The 23,914-nt window shown below is 40.7% G+C and overlaps 2 protein-coding genes across 3 annotated transcripts; one reads left to right on the forward strand and one right to left on the reverse strand.

Annotated features, from left to right (window-relative positions):
• Nucleotides 1-1,449: 1,449 nt before the first annotated feature.
• rpap3 (RNA polymerase II associated protein 3) lies at nucleotides 1,450-8,511 on the reverse strand. 2 transcript variants are annotated; one of them, XM_085252089.1, is made up of 17 exons: nucleotides 8,376-8,511; nucleotides 6,915-7,075; nucleotides 6,661-6,828; nucleotides 6,448-6,561; nucleotides 5,612-5,739; nucleotides 5,388-5,509; nucleotides 5,243-5,313; nucleotides 5,023-5,157; nucleotides 4,794-4,921; nucleotides 4,590-4,711; nucleotides 4,413-4,483; nucleotides 4,161-4,253; nucleotides 2,958-3,157; nucleotides 2,682-2,853; nucleotides 2,172-2,269; nucleotides 1,882-1,982; nucleotides 1,450-1,767 (listed from the first exon to the last, which is right to left on the reverse strand). In XM_085252089.1, the coding sequence occupies exons 1-17, from the start codon at nucleotides 8,395-8,397 to the stop codon at nucleotides 1,682-1,684; spliced, it is 1,992 nt and encodes a 663-aa protein (XP_085108215.1). In that variant the 5' UTR covers nucleotides 8,398-8,511; the 3' UTR covers nucleotides 1,450-1,681. The 2 variants fall into 2 exon arrangements, with proteins under 2 accessions (XP_085108215.1, XP_085108216.1); XM_085252090.1 differs by lacking the exon at nucleotides 8,376-8,511 and adding an exon at nucleotides 7,270-7,408.
• Nucleotides 7,923-11,334, forward strand: atp23 (ATP23 metallopeptidase and ATP synthase assembly factor homolog). Its single transcript, XM_085252091.1, has 6 exons — nucleotides 7,923-8,311; nucleotides 8,508-8,553; nucleotides 9,886-9,967; nucleotides 10,053-10,190; nucleotides 10,476-10,559; nucleotides 10,645-11,334. The coding sequence occupies exons 1-6, from the start codon at nucleotides 8,164-8,166 to the stop codon at nucleotides 10,846-10,848; spliced, it is 702 nt and encodes a 233-aa protein (XP_085108217.1). The 5' UTR covers nucleotides 7,923-8,163; the 3' UTR covers nucleotides 10,849-11,334.
• The last annotated feature ends 12,580 nt before the right edge of the window (nucleotides 11,335-23,914 follow it).

The raw sequence follows: 23,914 nt of genomic DNA on the forward strand, positions 1-23,914 counted from the left end.
TCAGAAAATGGCTCGGTGTTTGTAGCTGTTGTTCATGTGCACTGATTTATGTGCTTTTCACTGCAGAGCCTCACTGACATGGAGACGCTAGAAGAACTGCACCCACTGGTCCGCTCTGCACAAGCATCAGTAACATATATACTGTATGTGCAAGGCTATGTTTACCCATTCTGTAGCTGCACTACCACATTTACTATTTACAACTACCACATACTCTCATCACCCACTTGAGCACAGACTGGGTGTCATCAGGACACTACAACATAGAGCCAACACCATCCCCACAGACACAGCGGCCAGGGAAGCTGAAGAACATGCTCCCTAAGCTAAAACCCTTAGTGATCCTTGATGTGTCAGGAGTATCAGAACAGTTGAGACACATTTTTTCTAAACACCGAGTCTCTGTGGTGCTTAAAGCCCAAAACACGCTGCGCCTAAAATTGGTCCACCCCAAGGAATCGGTCCTCCAACACAGTAATATAGCGTACGCTGTGCCAGGAGGATTGCCATGATTTATACATCGCGGAAACCAAACATCTGGCTAAGCGGATGGCACAACACAGAAGAGCTACCTCGTCAGTGGACACTCTTTTAATGATGGGGATGTACACATCCTGGACAGGGAGGAACGCTGGTTTGATCGGCAATCAAAGAGGTCATTTAAGGAAAAGGACATCTCTGAACTGGAGAGGGGGCCTAAGGGTCCATCTGTCACCATATTACAATGCTGTGAGTGTGTGAGTGATACTCAGGTCTTTGATCATGACAATTTGCATATTGATCAATGAACTGACCTCACAGCCCATTGTTCATTCAGTGGGCTGGTTTCAGTCATTATGCAAATGTACTGTTTACAAAATTGGTGAAACCTGCAGTCAGCTGAGACTGAAGACGTCACTTGGATTGGACCAAACGTTTCTCCCACTGAAAACGCTGCATCCAGATGAACAGAATCAACCTTTCGGTTCCACATTTTCCTGGATTTTATTAAGACTCAACAGCTTGGGTATTTACTAAAACTCATTTTCTTCCATTTCTCACACCTGGGGAGACTCATCAAATTATCGAAGTCCAAACACATTAAAAAAAGATTCTTTATTTGGTGTTCAGTTTACTGAAAACGTATTTAGTTTTCTTGGCTTACTTCAAACTGCTCACACAGACCCATTCATATTGTTACAGAGTTTTAACACAACTAAAATTTGATTAAAACCTTTAATTCTCAATTAAACTTTTACAAACTTAAATTTGGGACAACAGGAGTGGTACGTTTAAATATCGCCTCTGTATGCCTGCCTAGATATTCCAAAAACCCCATAAAGGATCTGTGATTAATAACTTGGTTCCATTTACATTTCTGAACAATTTCTTGCTATTGAAGGTAAACATCTGCTTTTATTGCATTTGCAAATTGCAGAGTCTATCTTAATCAACAGTCAAGTGAACCTCTGTGAAAAGTTTTTCTTTATTTTTTATTAAAATGCAGCTGAAACTGAATTCCCAGCCTCCAACTTTAAATAAACTCGCTTATGACAGAAAACGACAGCGCCTTTCCAGAGGAAAGATTCACATCTCTGCAGTCTTATTAAACAAAAGTTTATTCAGCAAACAAACAACAGCTGATTTTTTTGGTTTTCTCTGAAATGCAAAGTCTGAGGCGCCAAATTTCCATTCAATGCAATTACACGCCATACTTCTTCTGCAAAGCCGTGATAGATGATCTGTCCAGGTCGGCTTGGTGAAGAAAGTCAAACAGTTCTTTGAGCACTGTGAGGAAAAGAAACCCCCCCAGAAATGATCAATATGCTGGAAAAATGTGGATGAAAAAGACAAAGTGAACCTATGAGCCGTTTGCAGCGGCGCATCATGTAAAGACTCCACCTTTCTTCTCTGGTGATGACATGAACATAACAGCCATATCGAAGCGCCTCACGCTTGCAAGACTCCTGAGAGTCTCCAGTATGACGGCCGGCTCTTCATTCCTGCAAACAAAGCTGTTTTTTTAAATCCACCACAGAGCTACACGTGTTCACTACTTTAAGAGTTTAGCTGCACCTATTTGTCTGAGTATGACTGAAAATAACAGGATGCTTAATGCATAATAATACTACGATTAACCATAACTTTGACGTAGACACCATTTAAAAAAAAAAACAAAAAAAAAAACTTACTTGATGTAGAAGTCATGTAGAGTCCTCAGGATAAGACTGAGGATATCAGGTTCGAGGGAGTTGTGGAAAATCTTGGCGTAAGCCTCAGATTTTATTTGCTGTACATAAAAACACAAGACAAACAAAAAAAGCAAGAACAAAGACGACAATTTCAGCTAAAACAAACTCCAGCAGCCTATTTTCATTTTTTTAAACATTTGGTTCAGAACAGCTATTTCCTGTTAGCCAAAAATCTTTGATAACTTGATAGAAATTCAATTTTATTTTATTTATACTCGCCCAATCACAATAACAGTGGCCTCAAGGCGCTTTTTTATTGTAAGGTAAACACTCTACAAAAATATAATGAAAACAGAGAAAGCCCCCACAATCATATGACACTATGAGCAAGCGCTTTGGCAACAGTGGGAAGGAAGAACTTCCTTTTAACAGCAGAACCAGGCTCATCTGCTGCGACTGGGTGAGGTGAGGGGAGGAAGACGGGACAAAGAAAAGCGCATGGAGGCTCACCTTCAGATATCTGTAAACAGTTTCGGGCTGGTTTCCAATCCTGCGGAGGTCCACCTCCAGCTGGAAGCTGTTTGTTGGTGGAGGAGGCAGGTCTGTTCCTGTTGAGGAAGGTTCGGTTGATGGTTCAGGAGGAGGATGAACGGTTTCTGCCTGCTCTGGTTGTTTGGGCTGTCTGGTGAAATGAAGAATAACTTTTAATAGGACAAAAACTGATACAATAAAATAACAACTAGTGCAGAAAAGTTAAGAGCAATACTCAAAAATGCTGACACCTACTTTTCTGATGCCTGTGAGGGGACCTCTGACAGCTCCTCGATTTTGATCATCTTGGCGCTGGGGGATGTAGACAGGGGAGAAGACGCCTCCTCTACTTCCTTCACCACTTCCTGCACCAAGGGCTTGTATGCCCCTGATTCCCCCTCGGGCACCACAATCTTTCCGCTGATTTCCTCGATGTCTATCCTCCTCAGAGGTTTCTGCAGAGAAAAAAAAAGGTTTGTCAAGCTTTATAAAATTAAAAGGACCCCACCGTTGATTCTGGTCATTCCAGGAAAGATTAAAATTAACATAATAAAAGTCACATGTGCACTGAAGATTTTTATGGGCCTGCAAAACAAAACAAAACTAAACAAAACAAAATAGCATGCAAGCAATGGCAAAATAAGTGTTTGTCTTCTCTCAGCAGCGTGTTCAAACGGAGCTCCGCTGGATCACAAATCCACTTTCACATAGTTCATATTAGTTTACAAATACACTAGTCTAAGTGTGATGGCAGCAGCCACACAGGGGTAAATTAGTCCATTTTTCACTTTATTATTTTGCTTTGCAGTATTCTTCATTAATATAATTCATTAATCATTTGGTTAAACCTAACACTGGTATTATGAGGCGCGCACATAGTAGCATTGTATGGTTTTTCTAAAATGTTTTGTTATATTAATTATGTTTCTCTTTGAGTTACCTGGGTTTGGGCGGTGGCTGTTTCCTGTCTGGGCAAAAGGTGTGGCTGAGGACTCTGGGGACAAAATGCCTGCTCAGCAGGACCAACCATGGGCTTACCAGGAGCAGGGGTGTTTTAGGTTTAGTTAGGTTATTCTGTGCTTAGTTAATATTAGTGTGTGTTTTTGTTTCCCCCCCTATTGTGTTCAAATGGTTTGGCCAAATCATTATAAAAGCTACCCTCATGTGTCTTTGTAATTAGGTCAGTTTGTGAGTTAAGTTGTGTCTCACTTTGTTTTGTTTAAGTTTCTGGAAATTACTTTTTGTAGAGTTATATTTAGTTGACCTGTTTTATGGGCCTGCTAAGTATGGTTTTGAATTTTGGACTTTTTGAGGGTTAAAATAAAGAAAACCCTTTTTGAAGATATTTTTTTGCCTGTGTCCTCTTTGTTTTGGCTGCTTGGTCCCTCACAATAAGGGGTGCCAAGAGTGACGCTTGCAATCCAGGAAATGCTTTTTAAACAGACATTTGCTACTCACGGTTGAGCGAAGGTGTGTTGGTTTGTCTATTGGTTGGACTGTTCTCATCTGTGAGCCGTTCACAGCCTGCAGACGGCCACTGGAGCCTGTGTACTAACACCAGGAGAAAGACTAAAGTGAGAGGAGAAAAATCTCAAGCCCAATAAAGACATCAGAAGCTAATGGAGCTAATGCTTTTGACTCATTATTTAATTGTTTTTCTTCTTCTATGACTACTTAGTTTTGGGCTAATGACTGGATTTTGACACATACCATCTGCAGTTTCTGGAGTTCGTTAAGGGCTTGCTTGTTTCCAGGTTCCAGTTTCAACAGCTGCTGAAAGTCTGTGACACACACAAACAGAATCAAAGATTAAAACCAACCCAACAGCAAACAGACAGAAGACACAATGTCGTTTTTTGGGCTCATAAAAACACAAACACACTGCACCTTGTCTGGCCTCTTCCAGCTTTCCTAGTGCCACTCTGGCTGTACCTCTCCGGGCGAAAGCCTTGGAGTAAGTACTGTCCAGGAAAATGGCTTTAGTGCAGTCCTCCTCTGCCTCCTTAAACCTGCAGCAGAAGGAAAGGAAAAACAAAGCCAGTCAGAAACAAGAAGGCCTTTTTAATGTGTGTCAAGAAAAAGTATCCTTACTTCTCCAGCTTGAGATAAGCCATGGCTCTGTTGGCGGGCAGCAGCACGTTCATGTGGTCTGCCTCCATGCCTCGGGTGTAGCACTCTACAGCTGCTTCATATTTCCCTTCTTTGAAGTAGGCATTCCCCTAGAGACACAATAACCCTCATCACTTAAGATCTTTTGGAAGAAAGCAGAAACACTGCTAAAATCATGAAAACCTTCATGAATCATCATCAAAAATCCTACTCTGTCCTTCTGGAAAACCGCCTCCTGTCTCCTCTGCTGCTCCTCTATCTGTCTCTGTTGATCAGGATCGACTGCAGGGGCCTCCAGGGGCTCTGCAGCTTTGCTTGCAACGGCAGCCACCTGATGTCCAAGGGCCTGAAGCGGACACAGGAGAAGATCAAAGAGGATGAACCGCCAAGTTGACTGTGCGCACACAAACACACATTGTGCACTAACCCACCTCTCTGATTTTCTTTATTTCATTCTGTGCCTCCGTGTTGTCAGGCTCGAGCTTGAGAACCATCTCGTAATCTACAGAGGATATTTTTACTGTCATCTAAGGGCGCTCAAATTAAAATATACTGTCTTGTTGGTACGCTTGTTACCTTCTAATGCAGGTTCATACTTCTTCAGCGCAAACCGCGCTGCTCCTCTCCGCGCGTACGCTTTGAAATACTTGCTGTCAAGAGCGATTGCCAGGTTGCAGTCGGACTCAGCCACAGCGTACCTGCACAAACACAAAATGGAAAAAATAATGAAAAAAATAAAATTAAAAAAAACTACACAAACATTCTAATTGTGTGATTTCATTCTTGGTGCTCCGACTCACTTTTTGAGCCTGAAGAATGATGTAGCTCTGTTTGTGGGAAGCACGGGGTTGTAAGGATCGGCAGCCATTCCTCTCGTGTAACATTCAATCGCGTAATCGTACTTCCCATCTTTAAAAAAATTGTTACCCTGAAAATTAAACAGAAACTATAGCTGTAAAGTGTGTGTGTGTGGGGGGGGGGGCTTCTGATCTTTGTAAATCCTACAACATAACGTATATAAGTGCTCATTAACCATCTGCAGATATATCGGTATCTAGACTTATAAAGGCCAATACATGAAATTTTAAAAATTAAAGATCAGACGAGAGAATCACTGCTCATCCATGTTATGAGGGGAACATTGGATATAGAAGGCCACAAATGAATAATCAACAACATCTGACAAAAAAAAAAATGTTGTTAGCAAGGATAAATGAATACAAGTGCACACTCTCTATAAGAAACTTGGAATATAATGGGATAAATCATAGTTTCAGGTAAAAACTGCAATAATCAAATGTCTGTGACAAAGAGTAATCAAATAGCTCACATGTTTGATGTGTTTTTACCTGGAAAACACTTTAAAAAGGCAGTTTTTGGTTATAATATAATTGTATTAAAAAAAAATTATATTGGCCTTGAAGGAGTATCAGACCCTTTCAGATTATATAACTTATTTTGATGTATCCTGCATGATCACCTGATTGGAGATTTATCCTTCAGCAGGACATCTAAACCTACATCGTGACTGCAAGCCCCTGTAAAACCCTATGTCGTACATTGGGTTGATCATGATTGGCCTGTACAGTACTACATCTATTTTTCCTTTTTTTAATGCCTCACATATAATATCCACCTTTTCCTTCTCGGCCAGCGCTTTCTCTGGATCTACTGAAGCTTCCTCCGAGTCTGACTCGTTGGACTCTGCAGGACAATCTTCCTCCTTATCCATTTCTTCCATTACCTTTTCCTGCCACAACAAATCAAACAAATTAAATAAAAGTTGTAGCAGATTGCATACAAGTTTTACTTCTAAAGCCAAGTGTGTTTTATAGGTTTTTAAAAATACCACATCAAACTTGTCCCAGGATTGATAGTCGTATGATTTTATTCTCGAAGCCTGTTTGGCCTCCTCTGTTTTTGTGTCACCATCTCCAGTAACCTCCTCCTCCTTCTTCTTCTTCTTCTCCCTTTTCTTGGCTCTGTAGTCCCTGTTCCTCACTGGAGGGAGTTTTTTCTACAACAGAGACAAGAAGCTGCTGACACCTGGACGGACTTCAGTTCACCAAGAGCCTCGCGAGCTGTCTGCAGCGGGGGGCATACCTGAACCTCCTGAACCACCCCTGTCCTCAGCTCCTCATCCTTCGTCTTGATGTCCGCCTCCCAGTTCTCCAGCTCCCTCACAAAGCTGTGCAGCTCCTCCACATTTTGCCGCATCTGAAGCTGTAACTCGGCGGCTTTGTTTCCCACGGACATGTCCCTCCCTGTGAAACACACATTTGTTTGGGGGACAAACTCTTAGCGGCACTTGTCGCCTTTGGGTTCGTGCGGCAGTCGGGAAGAAAACACGAGAATCACGCCGTCACGCTTCTTTGGCTAGAAGCTAGCTGGCTAGCAAAAACATTGCTTTACTTAAATAAAATAAACGGACTGTTGCTGCTCAAAACGTGTGAAATACCTGTTACTTCTCTTCCCGCTTCACAGTTAGAGTTTAGCTTCCGTTAGTTTGGCTAAAAACTACAAGAAAAAAGTGCCGTTTATTCACAGCTTTCTGTTTACGTTCGCAGCCATGACAGCAAGGTCCCAGCAGCCTTTGCTCTGCGTGAGCAGCACTGCACGTACCCAGAGATCGTCTATGTTAGTGTGGGGTCACTTTGGTGACTTTAATGTGCGCCCAAACATGAGAAGTTTAAAATTAAAGGCAGTGTATTTTTATTGCAAGTAAACATATCTAAGTTCCCTGACTGTGGATGATTTCAAGCTGTCACTCCAGTGAAGACTCGCCAGTGGATGGCTAGCATCAAAAGATAAAATCTAAAACTTTTTGCATTTTGAACTCACATTTCCAAACCTGCACGGACTCTGCCTCCAATCTATAATCGCAAATCTATTGACTGGATAATAAAGGCACAAATGTCACTCCATATAATTTGTTATAAGCTGACACGCCTGTAGATTGACAGTACATTAACTACGAAACACAAAATATACTCAGCTTATAAATGAAAACGTTTGATACACTGGTTTAATTTTGGTCCTCAGACCCACTTCGAGTTAACGACTTTTCTGCCCATTCCGAATAGACGATCTTCACTGTAGTCTAGCCAATTAACTATATAAAAGGCTAACATTTTATTGCTCTCCGCATTTCTTTGAATTATATTTCTATATTTTATTTTTATTTTTCATAATAGTGACGTCAGCGATAACAAACTCAATTTCCATATTCATTACCTTTGACCTAAATGTCCCACGTGACCTACAAAACAGTGACGACCCCTCCTGCTAGCTGTCTGCAGCTAACCAGGAGGACCTTCATGGTGACATTTTCATACTCTGGGCATTTCGCACAATGGACCAGACTAAACAAGAGGAGGAATATGGATATGACTTATTCCCGGAGAGAAAACCGGGAGAGCACAAAAAGACCTCAATCGCAGAGAGCCTGTTCACTTTCAACCACAAGTGTCAGGTCATGTTACAGTTCGCAGTGGAAACCAGTGAGTATCAGTGTTAGCTACTTTTTAAAAAGGGAACGTCACCTCAGCAGTAAGAAGCAAATACCTGCCGGTTCGGGGGACTGCATGCCTTTTGCAGTGTACAAAGTCACAGTCTATATTGGCAGCACTTTTAGCGTTAGCTGATTCAGTTAGCAGTGAATGATAATGCTAACTAGCTTGTGTGCTTCTCTCTCAGGTCCTTACGCCAAACTCCTCCTCAGTGCCATGAAGAGTTCAGGATGGTACGTGCCACTTCAAAATAAAGTACCACGCTTGACCTTCCACTGTTAGTCTCATATTACTGTAGTGATATCTATATACAGAGCAGTCCCAACAAATGGGAAAGGGGGGATACTCTTGCTGTTGCTTTTTATTATTAACAAGCAGTCGAAATGAACAGTTTTACAAGTTTAACTTTGCTGCAGATTATTCGTTTTACAGCTACTATATACATATAAAAATCTTAAGTACAAATGCTTAAAAAGCCATTTCAATTTTTTCCAGAGTAACAAATTCACTAACATTTTCACTTCCCCAAAACATAAATACATTTTTGCCTACCCAAACCTTCTTGGCCCTGTGTGAAAAAGTAATCGCCCACCCTACATGAGTTACCTGTCGATAATATTTCAACGTTTTTTTGTTTTTGGAAAGCAGAGTTCAATTTCTTTAACCACATCCAGGCCTGTTTACCACCAGACCTTTAAGAAATCTTTTAAATAGAACCTGTTCAACAAAGTGAAGTCGTCTAAAAGCTCTTAAAAAGTGATGTGATGAACCTTCCCAGGAGTGCCTCTAAGAGTGCACTGATGTCTCACCCAGGAGGTCACAAAAGAACTCAGAACAACAACTATAGAACTGCGGGCCTCAGTTGTCTCATCTAAGGTCAGAGTTCATGATTCAACAATAGGAAAGAGACTGGGCATCCATGGTAGAGTCCCAAGGAGAAAACCACTGCTGACCAAAGAAAACATAAAGGCTCGTCTCACATTTGAGACGAGGATTCCCAAAACTTTTGGGAAAATATTTTCTGGACTGATGAGACAAAAGTTGAACTCTCTGAAAGGTTTTGTGTCTTGTTACATTTGGTATTAAACTAAGGAGAATAGCATACCAACAATCAAACATGGTGGTGTGATGGTCTGGACTGCTTGTAAGCTCGGTCATCATTTCATGCTCTGAACCTCAAGCACACTTGTGTTCTGCAGCACGATCCAGCAAGTCCACCTCTGAATGGCTAAAACCCCCAAAATAAATTACAATGCTGTAAAGAAGAGTGGGACAAAATTCTTCCCCAGTGATGTGAAAGACTCATTACCAGTTTGTTTATAACACTTGATTGCAGTTCTAATCGCAGTTACTTTTTCACAAAGGGTGAGGTAGGTTTGGACAGTTTTTTCCCTTAATAAATGAAATAATCTTTTAAAAGCTGCACTTTGTATTAACTAGTGTTATCTTTGTCTAATATTACAATTTGTTTGCTCTTAAACATGTTAGTGTGACAAATATGCCAAAGCACAGTTTTACAAAATAAAGAGCGTCACAGTGTTTTCACTTTTCCTCTCTGGATGCAGCAAAGTGTTTAAAGATCGGCACTTTTCCTGTGAGGACTGTGACGGGACGGTCAGCGGCGGATTTGACGCGGCCTCGTCTCAGGTAGGAAACACAAGAACAGAGGTGTTGCAGACCGTGCGGGCCTATGAGAACTGACCGTATTTGTGTTGGGTTTTTTTTCCCCCAGATCGTTTTGTGTCAGAACAACATCCACCAGCAGTCCCACATGAACCGAGTAGTAACGCATGAGCTCATACATGCCTTTGACCACTGCCGGGCCCATGTGGACTGGTTCAATAACTTCAGACATCTGGCCTGTTCAGAGGTGAGTGGTGAAGTCTTCTTTTCACAAGAAAACTGGGACTGAATAACAAGAGAAGTTCCATAATACTACTAGTGTCCAAAAGCTCCACTGAGAATGATCTGGAATTTCCAACAGTAGGGAGGCATCAGCTGTTTAGATTCCCTAATGTTGCTCCCCCCTGACTAAGTGTCTGGAAGCATCGTGAAGCTTACTGATGAGTAGTGAGACTGGATTCTGGGAGGATTTGGTTAAGCCTCACAGAGTGAAGCTCCTCAAAGATTCTAGTTTTTGGTGCCTCTGTTTCAGATCCGGGCAGCTAACCTGAGCGGAGACTGCTCCTTCACCAACGAAGTTGCTAGATTCAACTTCGGCTTTAAGCGGCATCATCAGGTACTTTCACCGGTCAAAAATTATTTGCAGATTTTAGCTCGCAGCTTCCATTTTCAAACCAAACTCGTGTGCTTTCCTTGGACAGGAGTGCGTCCGAGGCCGCGCCCTTCGCTCCATCCTGGCCGTGAGGAAAATTAGCCGAGCCGAGGCGGAGAAAATAGTCGACGAGGTCTTCGACTCATGTTTCAACGACCATGCGCCGTTCGGACGGATCCCGCACAGCAAGAGAGACGCCAAGTTTGCGTACAGAGATTACATGAACAGGGACCGATATTATGCAAACCTTTAGTGTCGCCGCATTTTCATGAAACTCCCAAAGGGTGCTGCGCAGGGCCGACTGCAGCTTGGCAATGTGGTCAGCCTCAGCAGAATGACTGTGTGTCGAAACAATCGTATCCCTTCAAAAGGGATTTTCAGACGATGATTTGTCCTTGGAGGAGAAAACAAAGGAGCTGCGTACAGATACATTTCACCTGCTACCTTTTGGACACTAATTCAGCGTAGTGGGATTGTAAGGACTGATTTTACTCTGGAAGTGTTAGTGATTTTTGTCCTTTGTTTTTAGGTGATTAATGGGTGCTGTTAAGGAAATACAGGATTGCCTTTTTGTACATCGGTGCGTGTGCTATGATGACAAATAAGGATGTATTTCTCTTGGTGGCTCATCAACTTGTTGCCACGTTGACCTCGATCAATTTCCTCTAAATATACTTGATTGTATGTATATTAAATAGAATCAAATTGTATGTGAATTAAAGTTTATTTCCTCTGGAAATGTTTGATTTTGGGGTTTTGTGTGTAGATTTTTACCCCTCAGCTGTAAGAATCTCATGGGATTATTGTCATCGTGGCTGGGACACTTAACTTTGTGAATGAGGTAACTCAAGAAAGAGGCCACGTAGGAGCTTCATATTGATGTCATAGGTGTGTCTACTAAAAATCTCGGCTGAGTTTGAATCTCAATGACCTCGACCTCCAGCTCAGAGTTAAGTTTTCTGAAAATCATGTGAGTGCGATAACTTGACAATGAGGTGACGTAGGATTTTGTGTGTCTACTAGAAGGCTGAGGGGTACCGCTGGTGGTTGCCAATATTTTTTTCTAGCTAGACTCAAGCAGTACCACAAAGTTATTTTGAGGACAGGACATACCCGTTGCATCTGACCTTGTTTGAATATAAGAAGGATAAGTAAGTGTACGTGTCAGAACGTTATGTTTAATCCCAATAAAGGATCCTTCAAATTAACATGTGAGACAAGTAAGATGAGGCGAGTGGGAAAAGTTCTTCCACAACAACACAGTCAACCTTGTTCACATCTGTGCAGTCACTGTAAAATGTCATTGCTGACATCTTTATTGGACATTAGCATTTAAAGAATCTCATGCCCTCCAACAAAATTAATGAGGGGAAAAAGTTATGAGGGAATTAGTCTCATAATCCCTCCTCCTGTTTCTCCTCCACCACTTCAGCCTATCTCAAAGACAACAGTTCCTGTGCCTAATGACTAGTGTCTGAGTGCAATATGCTACTCAATATTCTCCTCTTAGAAGACACTACAAAACCACACGATAAGTGGGTGGGACGGGCAATAGAGATTAGGTGAATTTTAAGAAGCCCAACAGAGAAAATGAAGCTTCAAGGCAGTGGGATTAATGTGAAGAAAACAAAGGACAAAAATGATATTTGGATTTGTGCAATGTCATACACACAAGTAATAAATAAGTACAAAACAATAGAATTACTAGTGGAATTGTGTACATATCAAATGCTAGCTGCCAAATACTTTTAATTATTACGATGACTTATTTTAGTTTTCCATAATGTAGTCAGGATTTAAGGTCATTCAAACTCTCTCACTAGTTTAAGTCTCTTAGGAATACGTTCATTTATAAATGACAGAAATTGGCTGATTAAAAAAAAAATCACCATATTAGCATTTTAATTAAAGAATGCTGAATTTTACTCAGGTTTCTAAAGTGCCAAGTAGGTAAAAACTGCAGAGGATGTAACCTCAGTGATACAACAGCCCTGCCGTTGTATTCTTAACAATATAAAGATGCATATAAGGGAGACATTTAGGATTACGTGCAAAGAATTAAGGTTTAAAGTTGAGCATTTTAAGCTAGCAGTTACTACTTTGAATATGTAAAACGCACAAAACATGATTAACATTAATTTGGAGTTTTGTTTCAGGCCATTTAATGACTGTAAACCAAATAATAAGTGTGATTTTAACCTTGCTTTGGTCTCCAACATCTCCCGAGGGAAATTGTATATATTTTAGGTGTGTTGCAATTACTTATTTTACACTACAAATAGCCTTCAGTTTTTCTGTTTATTCTCTTAATACTAATATCTTAAATAGTGTAGCTATAAAAGAACATAAAGGTATTGAATGCCATTGAGGTTAAAGATTTTTTGTAGGTACACCTGTTCAAAAAAAAAGAGAGAGAAAAAATATTCGGAGAGCAGCAGTTTGCTGGGTGAAAATGCCTTGTCACACGTCAGAGGAGAATTGTCGGAGTGCTTCAAGCTGATAGTAAGGCAACCATGATTCACCAGGTGGCACTTCTGTAAGATAAAGACAGAAAACATACTACACACTCATCAAAACTCAGCTACACATTATAAAATCATTGCCTGCTCTGATGAACTCTGTTGCCACATTCACATGGTATGATCAGAATTTGCCATAGACAACATGGTACTACCAAGGTGTAAGTAGTGATAATAAGTGGCCAGTGAGTATTTTTAAGCAAAAATGGAAGGAGAACACACAAACACTTTGAATAAGAGCTTAAAACCTTTGTGATAACGTGTTTTCCATTTTTATTATATCAGAAATGATTTTTATTTATAATAACAGGATCATACAGGACATGATACTGATGTCAATACACGTACGTTACAATTTTCTTACAAATTAAAGGAACGTTCATTTGGAAAATCACATTATCATGTTTTTTGTATAGAAACTAATTATTCTTAACACTTATGTATTACGGTTGTTCAAGAATAAAACAGACTGTGCGAAAGAGATGATCATGATCTCTGTAACTTTAGATGCAGCATTTGTGTATTCCTCTGCCGCATGCTAATTACTAATTTCTCAAATATGGTTTGTTAATTTTGTGTCCAGAAACAGTAATACCTTAACCTCGATGCGTAACAATGTATGACTGCAGTACTGTCTTGGTCCTTTAGATGGCAGTTTTGGCCCAAGAATTCTGATCATCACAGCCAAGTTAGTCCAACTCAAACTTAAAAAGAAAGTGCTGTTGCTGTTTTATTGATACATATAATTGAATTCCTTTCACTGAGTCCTGTTCCAGGTGAATGTGAGCCTTTTATGAGCAGAGATAGGGCGCAGTAATCAAGTTGCTGCTGAGAAGAGTGACGACTTTCATTATTCCATCTATTTAAGCAGGCAGCACCCACTGTGATCTAATTAGGTACTCCAGCAAAAGTGAAATCCCTTCACTAATCTGTGGAGGACAACACATTAACCCCAAGAGCAGTAATGAACTCATCTCATTAATTAGAATAATGTCAGATTTAGTTGTAGCATAGAGAGACAATGAAAAGCAAGGACGCCCACTTGCCTTTGTGAAGTTTTAAGGTGTCTGCTCTTCACGGGAGTGGAGCTGATAATGAGAAACCGTTGAATTATTTAGCCTTGAACGTAGTCTGAGACTGTTTACACAACGCTTTTTTCTCTTGTTCTTTTTTCAGAGAAAAACATGTCATTTTTAAAACATTTCAGAAAGAAATATTTTTTCCCTTTCAAGGTCTCGGGTGACTTTGAAATGACTGTGAATGAAAGAAAGCAACACAGGAGAGACCTAGGGAAAAGACTGGTTGACTTGGCAGGCTGTGGCCAAGATGGTCATTTTTCTGTCCTGACTCCAGTACTCTGGGGAAAACCTGTGAACAATAGCAAATACATTGAGCCCAGTCTCCTGTCCTTTAGCCTAAGGAGAACAATCACAGTCAGATGATTGAGGACAAGAGTGCATATCTAAAGATGGCCACCTTGTTTTATCTGCTGATGCTATGGTGTAAGGCACAAATGTGACGTGAAAAGAACAAGCTACAAAATAGACAGCTATATAATGGGGCAGTACAATATGACTTGCAAAGTTTAACCTTGTAAAAACAATACAATGTAAGAGTATTACCACTGCAATTATTACACAATTACACTGTGACAGCTATTATTGTAGTTGTAATACTAAAAGTAATTTAGAGATATTTGGAGGTTGCTTCCTTAACAAGAGCTAAATGAAAGGCTAATGCTAGCTGTTCAGCACAAAAACTGGAAACAACAATTAATTTAATCCTCCTACTATCAACATCATTTAGATTTAAGAATTAATGAGTGTCAGAGCCTGAACACAGAAAGGAACACCCAGGTGGCTAGGATGGTGTACAGGAACATTGTAAATGGACTGGTTCTTAAATAGCAGTTTTTAACTCTACTTGAGCACTCAAACCATGTTATACAGCAGATGTCATTCACCCACACACGTACATACAAGCACTTTTTTCCTACATCTAAGTGCTTTCTATCTAACATGTACACACAAATTCACACGCCGATGAAAGCATTGGGAGAGCCACAGCCACCCCATTGGTGCCACATATGGATTTGTCCCCAATGAGCGACACTGCCGAAGGTGGTTGAGAACAACATGGCTAGGATTCTGTGGGACTTCAAGTTCCAGACAGATAAGCAGCTGCTCCCAGCGGACAGCAACATCAGACCTGTCTCCTTAGCACTGCTAGCATTTCTTTCGGATGTAGTCGCTTGAATTCACTGAATGTCATTGACTTTCTGTGGTGTGTGGTTGCCACAACATTACAGATTCCTTCCAGTGTGGATGCAACTGAAGACGCTAAAGACAATGACAAGTAGCAGATCTTCTTAAAACATAAAACAGCCTCCCCCTTAGCAATAAAAGCAGAAACATTTCTTGTTGTACTGTACCCAGTACAGCCAACAAATAGCATTTGTTGTGCTCCATAAACTTCTTTATGTAAGTGTCACAGGATAATTCATTAGGCTGTTGACTGCCAAAACGCTGGGAAAAAAGTTGAAATTATAATTCAGACTGCAAATTCTCAGGGGGGGGGGGACTGTCTAACCTGACAATTAACTTCCCCAGCAGGAAAGCACTGTTTGAGACTGCTGTGGGGAGGTGAGCATGTAAATCAATTAATTACGTGTGCAAGAGGAGGATTAATTAAGGAGCTGTTTAAAGTTGGCTGAGATCATCTTCATATTACTATAGGTTTCTAGAATTTTAACACAGCCCTCTTTGGCTTGACTCCATTACTGTCGGGGCACGCATAATTTAAATATAACAACACTGGCTGACCCAAATTACAATGCCCCCCCCCCCCCCTCACTGTTTTCATTCTTTTACCACAGAAATGGTGCTGACATAAATTGCTGTATCTTGAACTGTGCTGACCTGTAGGCACAACCTAAAAACCACCAAGCTGTACTTTCCTTCCATACTACAACTATATATTCCTACTGAGTAAGTCTTTATTGCTCATTTGGATGCAAGAGTTAAAAACGTGAATACATTGAAAATATCTGCATGCAGACTTATCACGTATAGTCGTTTGAAGTCAAAGTACAAGGAGGTGAGCCAGGTAAGTGCCCTTTTCCTTTTCCCACGTTGCCTCAATAATAACAATAAGTCGAGGGATTTGTGGCTCATTGAATGGTGTTTGTTTAGAATGAAAGGACTGGAGCTTAGATCAGGAAATCCCTCTAAAACGCACACAGGTATGCCCACCAGATCGTGGATCATCTCAAACAACCATTAAACATCCTGTGTACGAGTTAGGCACCGTTTTAGGATGGACAGTCAAACAGCAGAGACACTGAAAAGCACACAGGTAATATGAATTCTGCATTAAAGAGATGCAGTTCAGTAACAACTCAAAGTTGCTGTTTTTTGTGGGGGGTTTAAATGCACATTTTATCCTCCATCTCTCTGTTGACTCTGTAAACTTATACAATAATTTCTGGCGCTGATGAGAGGGCTTCAGGTAAATTAGCACTGGCAGACTGTCAAAAATTCACAAGAGAAATGTAGGCTAGAGGACTTCTGCAGCAGTAATTAACGCATGCTGGCATTTGAATGTTCATTTTGCTAATAATATGCATGGTATTAATTAGGCCTAAGTGATTAACATAACAACCGCTGGACAATGTCCCAGGGTAAGAGCAGGGCTGTTTTTTCTTTTTATTAACTCTCCCTAAAGCCACAGGCTCATTAATAAATCCTAGCAGCCACCTCTGCTAACCTTGACAAGTGAGTCATGTATTTGTTTGAAAGTAATTTGATAAACTCTGCAGGCTAAACTAAAAGCCCAGGAAGATGCAGTTGAAGTCATTGAAGAAGGACAAAACCCCCGAAAGCTGAGAGAATTATAACCAACAAAAGAAAGGAAGCAGATGCATGATTAAACCAGATAAACAGAGAAATTAATAAAATAAGGCGAGAAAAGAAGGGAGGAAGAAATCTTGAATACAAAAGAACACAAGGTTGAACTGAAAAGCCGATTAGAGAAAAGCAAAATTTTGTGTTATTAACTTTTAATAACATTTAGAGGGTAAATTTGTGACTTGAACCTTGCCACACTTTGTCTTTGCTCATTCAAGGAGACTGTAAATCAGAGATATGAAACGTTAGCATTCCCTTCCTGGTATCCTAAGAAAATTTAACAAGAAGAAAAATCGAAATATTAGAAAAATTAAGCTGGCTTGACGTTGGGTTTTAGGGACAGAAAATTAAATGTTGTACACAATAAAGATATTTGGGCTGCATGCCAATCTCACACAAAAACAAACACTAGCTTTTCTAAGTAAATCTAACTGATGTCCAGAAGTAATTTCTTTATATTTTTCTTCCAAGGAAGACCATGACCTGGTCTTCTTCTGTTTTTTAAGCCACAAAACACTGACCTATGACTCATTTAAGTGTAATGAATTCAAGGGGTAAACCACAGACAACTTAGCAACAAACCAACTTTAAATTGTATCTTCTGTTGCAAAAATGCAGATTTTGTTTTCACTTCTTTCTTCTGCTTTTGCCGACATCTGCAGTCAGTGCCTACAACTATCTGTAAAACACAGTGGTGGCTCTGTCATGGTTTGGGGCTCGATTTCAGCCAGTGCTGTTAAGGATTTTGTCAAAACTGATGGCATTATGAACACACAAAAGTTCTTTTAGATTTTGACCGTGTATGCAGCACCATCTAGAAAACATGTGATTGCCAGTGGCTTCATTTTTCAGCATGACAATGATCCCAAACACAATGCAAATGCAGTAAAAGCATACCTAGATGGACCTCCAATAGTAAAAATGGCCTGTGTTTGTATAACGCTTTACTGAGTCCCTAAGGACCCCAAAGTGCTTTACACATTCAGTCATCCACCCATTCACACACATATTCACACACTGGTGATTCTACATGGATTAGTCTTCCCAGAGCTCGGACCTCAACGTTATTGAAGCGGTGCGGGCTCATCTTTACAGACAACAGAACAAAAGGAATTCAGCAAGAAGAGCTTTGAAGCCAACCTATTCTTAAAAGAACTATTCCTGAATACCACTTAAAGAAAGCTTGCTTATGAGAGTTCAAGCCATGTTGAAGAATAAAGGTGGTCATACCAAAATACTGATTTTCAAGCTATTGTACAAGCTTGAAACTTTTCCCCTTTCCACTTGTTTCAATAAATACACAAATCCATTTCCTGAAACCTAAAGAAATGAGGGGTGGCTCAACTTTTGGACAGCGGTCCCCAACCTTTTTTGCACCACCGACCGATTTATGTCTGACAATATTTTCACGGACTGTCCTTTAAGGTGTCGATAAATACAACAAAATAAAACCAGTAGAGGTACCAAAAAAAGAGAAGCTTCATTCATAACACACGGGAAAGACCCGGGGAAACCGAGTTAACGATAAAAACGATCAAAAAAATAATGCTAAAAACCCTGAAAATCATCATTTTCACACCCGAGTCTCAACTCTCGCCGCCTGGTATCAGTGAGTCAGGTCGGTGATCTAGAAGACATTAGTATTAATTTGCAGTGTAACCATTTCTTTATCTTTTAGCTTTGTTTTGGTCTACGTCAACTATGCAAAATACACAGATTATTAATAATCTCTGGGTCTCTTCCACAGTGTGTCTTTTGTCTCCTTCCTGAGATGGCTGCCCTGCCCTGAGCCTGGTTTTACGAGCGCTTTTAAAAGGATGTTTTTCCTTCCTACTGGTGCCACGTGCTTCCTCGTATGGGATCGTCTGATTGTTGGGGCTTTCTCTGTAGGGTCTTCTGGGTCTATCTAACATAAAGTGCCTTGAGGTGACTGTTGCTGTGAATCGGCACTATCAAAATTGAATTGATCGAACTCAAACTGTGAAGTTGTGGGCTGTCAAACATAAACAAAGGTACTTAAATCTCTCTGGAGAGTTGTGTTAAAATTTCACAGAGATTGTGACAACTATAATATAAATGCAGGCAATTTCTCCATTGCCTGTACAAAAATATCAATTAGTGCAGCTTTAAAAGAACACATATCAGCTCTAAAGTCACAGCCTTTGTTGTAGCAATCAGCTTGGCATCATGCTGAGAGGAAGCTGTGGAGTGAGAACTTAATTAGGTAGCATTCAAGATGAAAGACTCTTGAGGATCAGTGGAGATATTAAGAGCCCTTTCTGTGCAACCCTGTACTCCTCTATATACATAAAAATTCGACTGAATAACTAATATGTTCAACTCTCTGTTTCTTCAGGAAGAATTATTGATTTTATTATCAAACTCTGACATATTTTGTCGTTTTTCTTTGTTGTCCAAGGGACCAGATCAGCGGTCTGGAGACTGGCAGCCTTGTGAAGACAGCTAAGACTGAATGCTCTCCTGCCTTTCAATACTTTGTCATGCAAAACTCCAAGGACGTCGGAGGATCACCTCATTCTCCTCCTCGCCCCACTTGTGAAACGTGTCCGGCCTTCTCGGAGCCAAAGCGTGCCACCGGTGGGACTTCCAATTCATTGAAGGGAGGAGTAGGAGATTGCCTGAAGGGTGGACTCCACTCTCTGGTGAGCCAATTTAGTCTGACCTCTTGTCTCTTGCGTCCCAAGTCCAGATAAGTGTCCTCCAATCTGAAGGCTTTGTCACAGTTGTGTGACTGAGCTCTGGCAGCGGGCGGAACAGCTGAACCTGAACATCCACAACTGGAGGGATTACCGTGTCTTCCTTTTTTCTTTTCTTTCTTTTTTGCTGACATTTTCCTGTCTCTGACATCGTAGATAGGAATTGGGACAACAGACTGAGCGTTTGGCAAGACACAGGCCTACTATTCGATAACTGAAAGGTCAAATTTTTGATCACTTCAACTGCTACACTGTGTTCTTGAGCTTCATACATGCAAAGACTTGGCAACAAATACACTTTTGCTTTTCTTTATTGGTATTTACTGGTAGTTTGTGTCTTTTCACACCTTTTCGGTCCAACCTGCCCAGTAACCTGGGCTTATAAAGGTCACACACCTCAGAGGCACTTGTGCAGTTATTGATTCTCAGGACAAATCACTGGAGTCCTGACCAGGGGAAGAGCACCACAACAACCTAAGGTTGTTATCATCAAAACACGACTTTAAATGAGAGCACATCTCGAACTCCTGCAGCATTCTGTCTCATTATCATTTCCCAGAGAGTTAACATGCACTCTAACTCAGCATGGGGTTCATTACTCAGGAGGGTGAGGATGACTCTGACCCTGTATCTTCACCACACATCACACTCATTAGTCAGCGACGGATGAGGCAGGATCGGCCCGCTACGCCGCTTTTAACGCTGCACCCACCGCTATTGATCAGCCACTGGCTCGGGCACTTTTCTGTCTCTCTCAGTCGGCGGGCAATTACAGAGTAAACAAAAAGAAAACACACATAGAATATGACCTTAAAACGCTCTACTTATCACACGTGCTGGAGTGAGAGAAACACATCGACCTTGGAGTGAACTTGGGTGGCTCGGATAAAGGCTCAAAGTGAAGTGACAAAGGCAGCGCACGTACAAAGGCTGCATTGACTGCAACAATACCAAAAGGAAATGTGGTTAAAACTGATTCTCTTTCTATAAATGATTATATTAGAAGGCTAATCTTTGGTCATTTTGCCACTGGCTATCCTTGTGGTTGAATACAGACATTGATTAAGAGCCTTGCTTGAGGGCAGCTCTGCTAAAGCTGATGAGGAAAGGAAGAATATTTTGATTTCCCTGGAGACACTTGAGCCTGCTTCTTAACCTTCCACACTTTCATTAATAACATCTGTACATGCCTTTCTGTATTTCATTTGAAAACGTCATCAAATTAAAATGTGTTGTCACATTTCTCAGGAGAATAACATCGTTTGCAGAATCTGTACAAAACACTCCCCAAATTTTTCTTCCTCTTTTCTCTGATTACCTACTAAAATTACACTTGGATCCACTAGAGGTCGCTCTAACGCTGCTTTCTGTATCATATAGTTCTCTGTTTTGCCTTAATCCACCTTATTAACCCTTGCATTAACATGAGGAACAGTCACACAGTGCACACCAAATCCTGTATTTGCATACAGTGTCTATACACCCAGCATGTGAGGAGGTGTAGGAGTACAGAGGAGTACCTGAGCATCAACCAGACCTCCTGAATGATTTGTTTGCATTTTAAATCCCTGCATTAAGTTATAAAAACTGCACACAAGACTGAACCTGAAGTCAGGACAAGACGCCAGACTTCTTGCTAAAAAGCCCTTCCTTTAATGTAACTTGAAGTGACTCATCTCACAGTTCATTAGTTAGGAAAACACTCTTGATTGGTTTTCTCCCACAGGCCAGGTTGACCTTCTTTAAGTTGCCCGTTCCCATCAGTAAATTTTGGTCTGCGCAAATTCAAGACTTTGTTGTACCAGCGTGTACGAGGCACGTCTCACTTTTATCTGCAGCTCTTACCTCCCAACCCCCCTCTCCTTCCTCCCCTTCCCGAGGAAGACAGGAAAGAAATCCATCTCCTGAAACCACTTCTGATGGAAAACGCAGCTGTTTGCAAGTTTGCTCGCTGACAGAGCATGGAAACGGCTTGCAAGGCACGCTCCGACAGTCCTGCAGGCCTCCTGGCAAACTAACACAAGGGCACAGAGCTGTGGTTTCACATGGTTCAACATGCTGCATGAGTCACCCCCCCCCCACAACATGGTGAGGCTCGCTAACTCAGACAATAATCCAGGGGTTGAATAATAACATGTGTGAACGACACATACATACACAAGGAAAAATACATGTCAAATGTTTGCTAATGCTGCGAGGTGACCTTTAAAAACACCGCAAAGCATGACAAGCCACCCAGTGGGAGTTGACCTGAAAGCACAATACATTTTATTTTCCATTAGGTGTTTAAACATTTGTATTCAATTAGGTCACACTGTTAAACCTTTAAAAAAATCAAGAAACAAGCTTCTGTTGTCGATATTCTTCTTCTAACAATGACTAAAATGAGTGACTTGTAGCAGCAAATACACAAATGCACTTCCCTTCAGCTCTTCAGAGAGTTTTCATGTTTCTTAGTTGTTTTGATTTTATAGCCCACAATTTTACCGTTTCACACTCCCTAGTCTCAGAATCATTTTTACACGCAGCTGTTTTCACTGACAAGGCTCTAAAACCCTCTAATTGTAGAGCCCAGTATGAAGCTACATTTTCAGCTAGGTTAATGCTAAAAGTCACGGCTGTTCCGGCTATTCCAAGGACAAAGTTTAGGTGTCAGAACCGCAGTGGGAGGTAACGTAGCTGTATTATGACTACTGTGACAGTAGGCATGTTTACTAACTCTTTCAAGCTGCTAAGGAAACAGGAGATACAATTAATTCAGAAAGTATACAGTATATAGTGCTGTGCAATACTGCACATTTTGTTATGGATCTGATACCAATTAAATACAGGGCCAATATTGCCGATATCAATACCGATACAGCTTATATAGGGGAGAACAGTGTGTCATGACTTATTACATGAGTCAACATCAATTTGCAAATGCTGAACACACTTTAATGACCACGAAATCAATGCAAGTTTTCAACAATAATTAATTAAGACAACACAACAAAACTTAAGTTTAAGCTTTTCATGTATTTTGAAACTGGGTTTTTTGAAGACCTGCAATGTAAATGTGCCTGTCTCATAGAGCACTTTGGGTCAACTTCTGTTGTCTAAATGTGCTATTAGCTATAAATAAAATCAAAAAGGTTCAGATATTTTTCATAGAGCATGTTTTGGGGTACAGTATTTTCCGCACTATAAGGCGCACTTAAAATCCTTTAATTTTCTCAAAAATAGACAGTGTGCCTTATCTATGAATTCAGGTTGTGCTTACTGACCTCGAACCAATTTCATGTGGTACATGGTGCTCATGGTGCTGCTTCAGGTCCCAAAAACAAACGAACACTGCAGCATCACTGAGAGCCAAAAACTGTCTAAATTCTTTCATCTTTAATAAAAATGATCAGCGTTGCTGCTTTACCAGGTGTAACAATTAAGTTTAACATCCAGGCATCCATGAAAACAGGATTTATTAAATTTAACGGAGTTAGAAGTTAGCAGGAAATTAGCTCGCTAGTTTCCACCTAAACATGATATAGCATGTTCTGACTGAGAGATTTCTGAAAAATTCAAACGTACAGCTCTGCTATCACTTCCAACATAAATGAAGACAGAAAACTAACCAGCAGTGACATTTGTAGGGTTACTGAAGTTGGGCTAGCTGGTATATAATGATGTGCTACGTGATTGCTAGCGACACAGCTATGTTAGCATAATATAAACAGTGAAGCTGGAGGATGAACGCTAACTTTTTTCCACTGTTAATGGCAGGGTTCCCGATGATTATGGACAAATGCAATCGCATGGCAGGATGCTGTAAATGGACCAAACTTCAGTCAGGAGAACAACTGAGATAATCCATCCACAATACGAGGTTAGTCATTAATATACTGCAACAACATGGGAATAGAGCATCTGCCAGATAAAACAATGGTACGGAAGAGGAGGAAGCAAGAAGAATGAGCTGCGTAAAGTTTGACTTATCTGACTGTTTTCTTTCGCTTAATGCACCTTATAATCCGGTGTGCATATATATATATATATATATATATATATATATATATATATATATATATATATATATATATATATATATATATATATAAAACACCCAGCACGCCCCTGCGGGCGGTTTATCCTTCAAGCTCGGGTCCTCTACCAGAGGCCTGGGAGTTTGAGGGTCCTGCGCA

Source organism: Mchenga conophoros, linkage group LG17 (genome assembly GCF_057382185.1).
Source record: "Mchenga conophoros isolate Kocher_MC1m ecotype Shallow Benthic linkage group LG17, M_conophoros_male_GT1.1, whole genome shotgun sequence".
NCBI lineage: Eukaryota > Metazoa > Chordata > Actinopteri > Cichliformes > Cichlidae > Mchenga > Mchenga conophoros.

Coding starts and splice junctions, on each gene's coding strand:
- atp23 (XM_085252091.1), top strand. CDS start 8,164: ATGGACCAGACTAAACAAGAGGAGGAATATGGATATGACTTATTCCCG. Junction 10,191..10,475: donor GACATCTGGCCTGTTCAGAG/GTGAGTGGTGAA, acceptor CCTCTGTTTCAG/ATCCGGGCAGCTAACCTGAG. Junction 10,560..10,644: donor GCTTTAAGCGGCATCATCAG/GTACTTTCACCG, acceptor TTCCTTGGACAG/GAGTGCGTCCGAGGCCGCGC.
- rpap3 (XM_085252089.1), bottom strand. CDS start 8,397: ATGCAGTCCCCCGAACCGGCAG. Junction 6,829..6,914: donor GGGTGGTTCAGGAGGTTCAG/GTATGCCCCCCG, acceptor TCTCTGTTGTAG/AAAAAACTCCCTCCAGTGAG. Junction 6,562..6,660: donor CCTGGGACAAGTTTGATGTG/GTATTTTTAAAA, acceptor TTGTTGTGGCAG/GAAAAGGTAATGGAAGAAAT.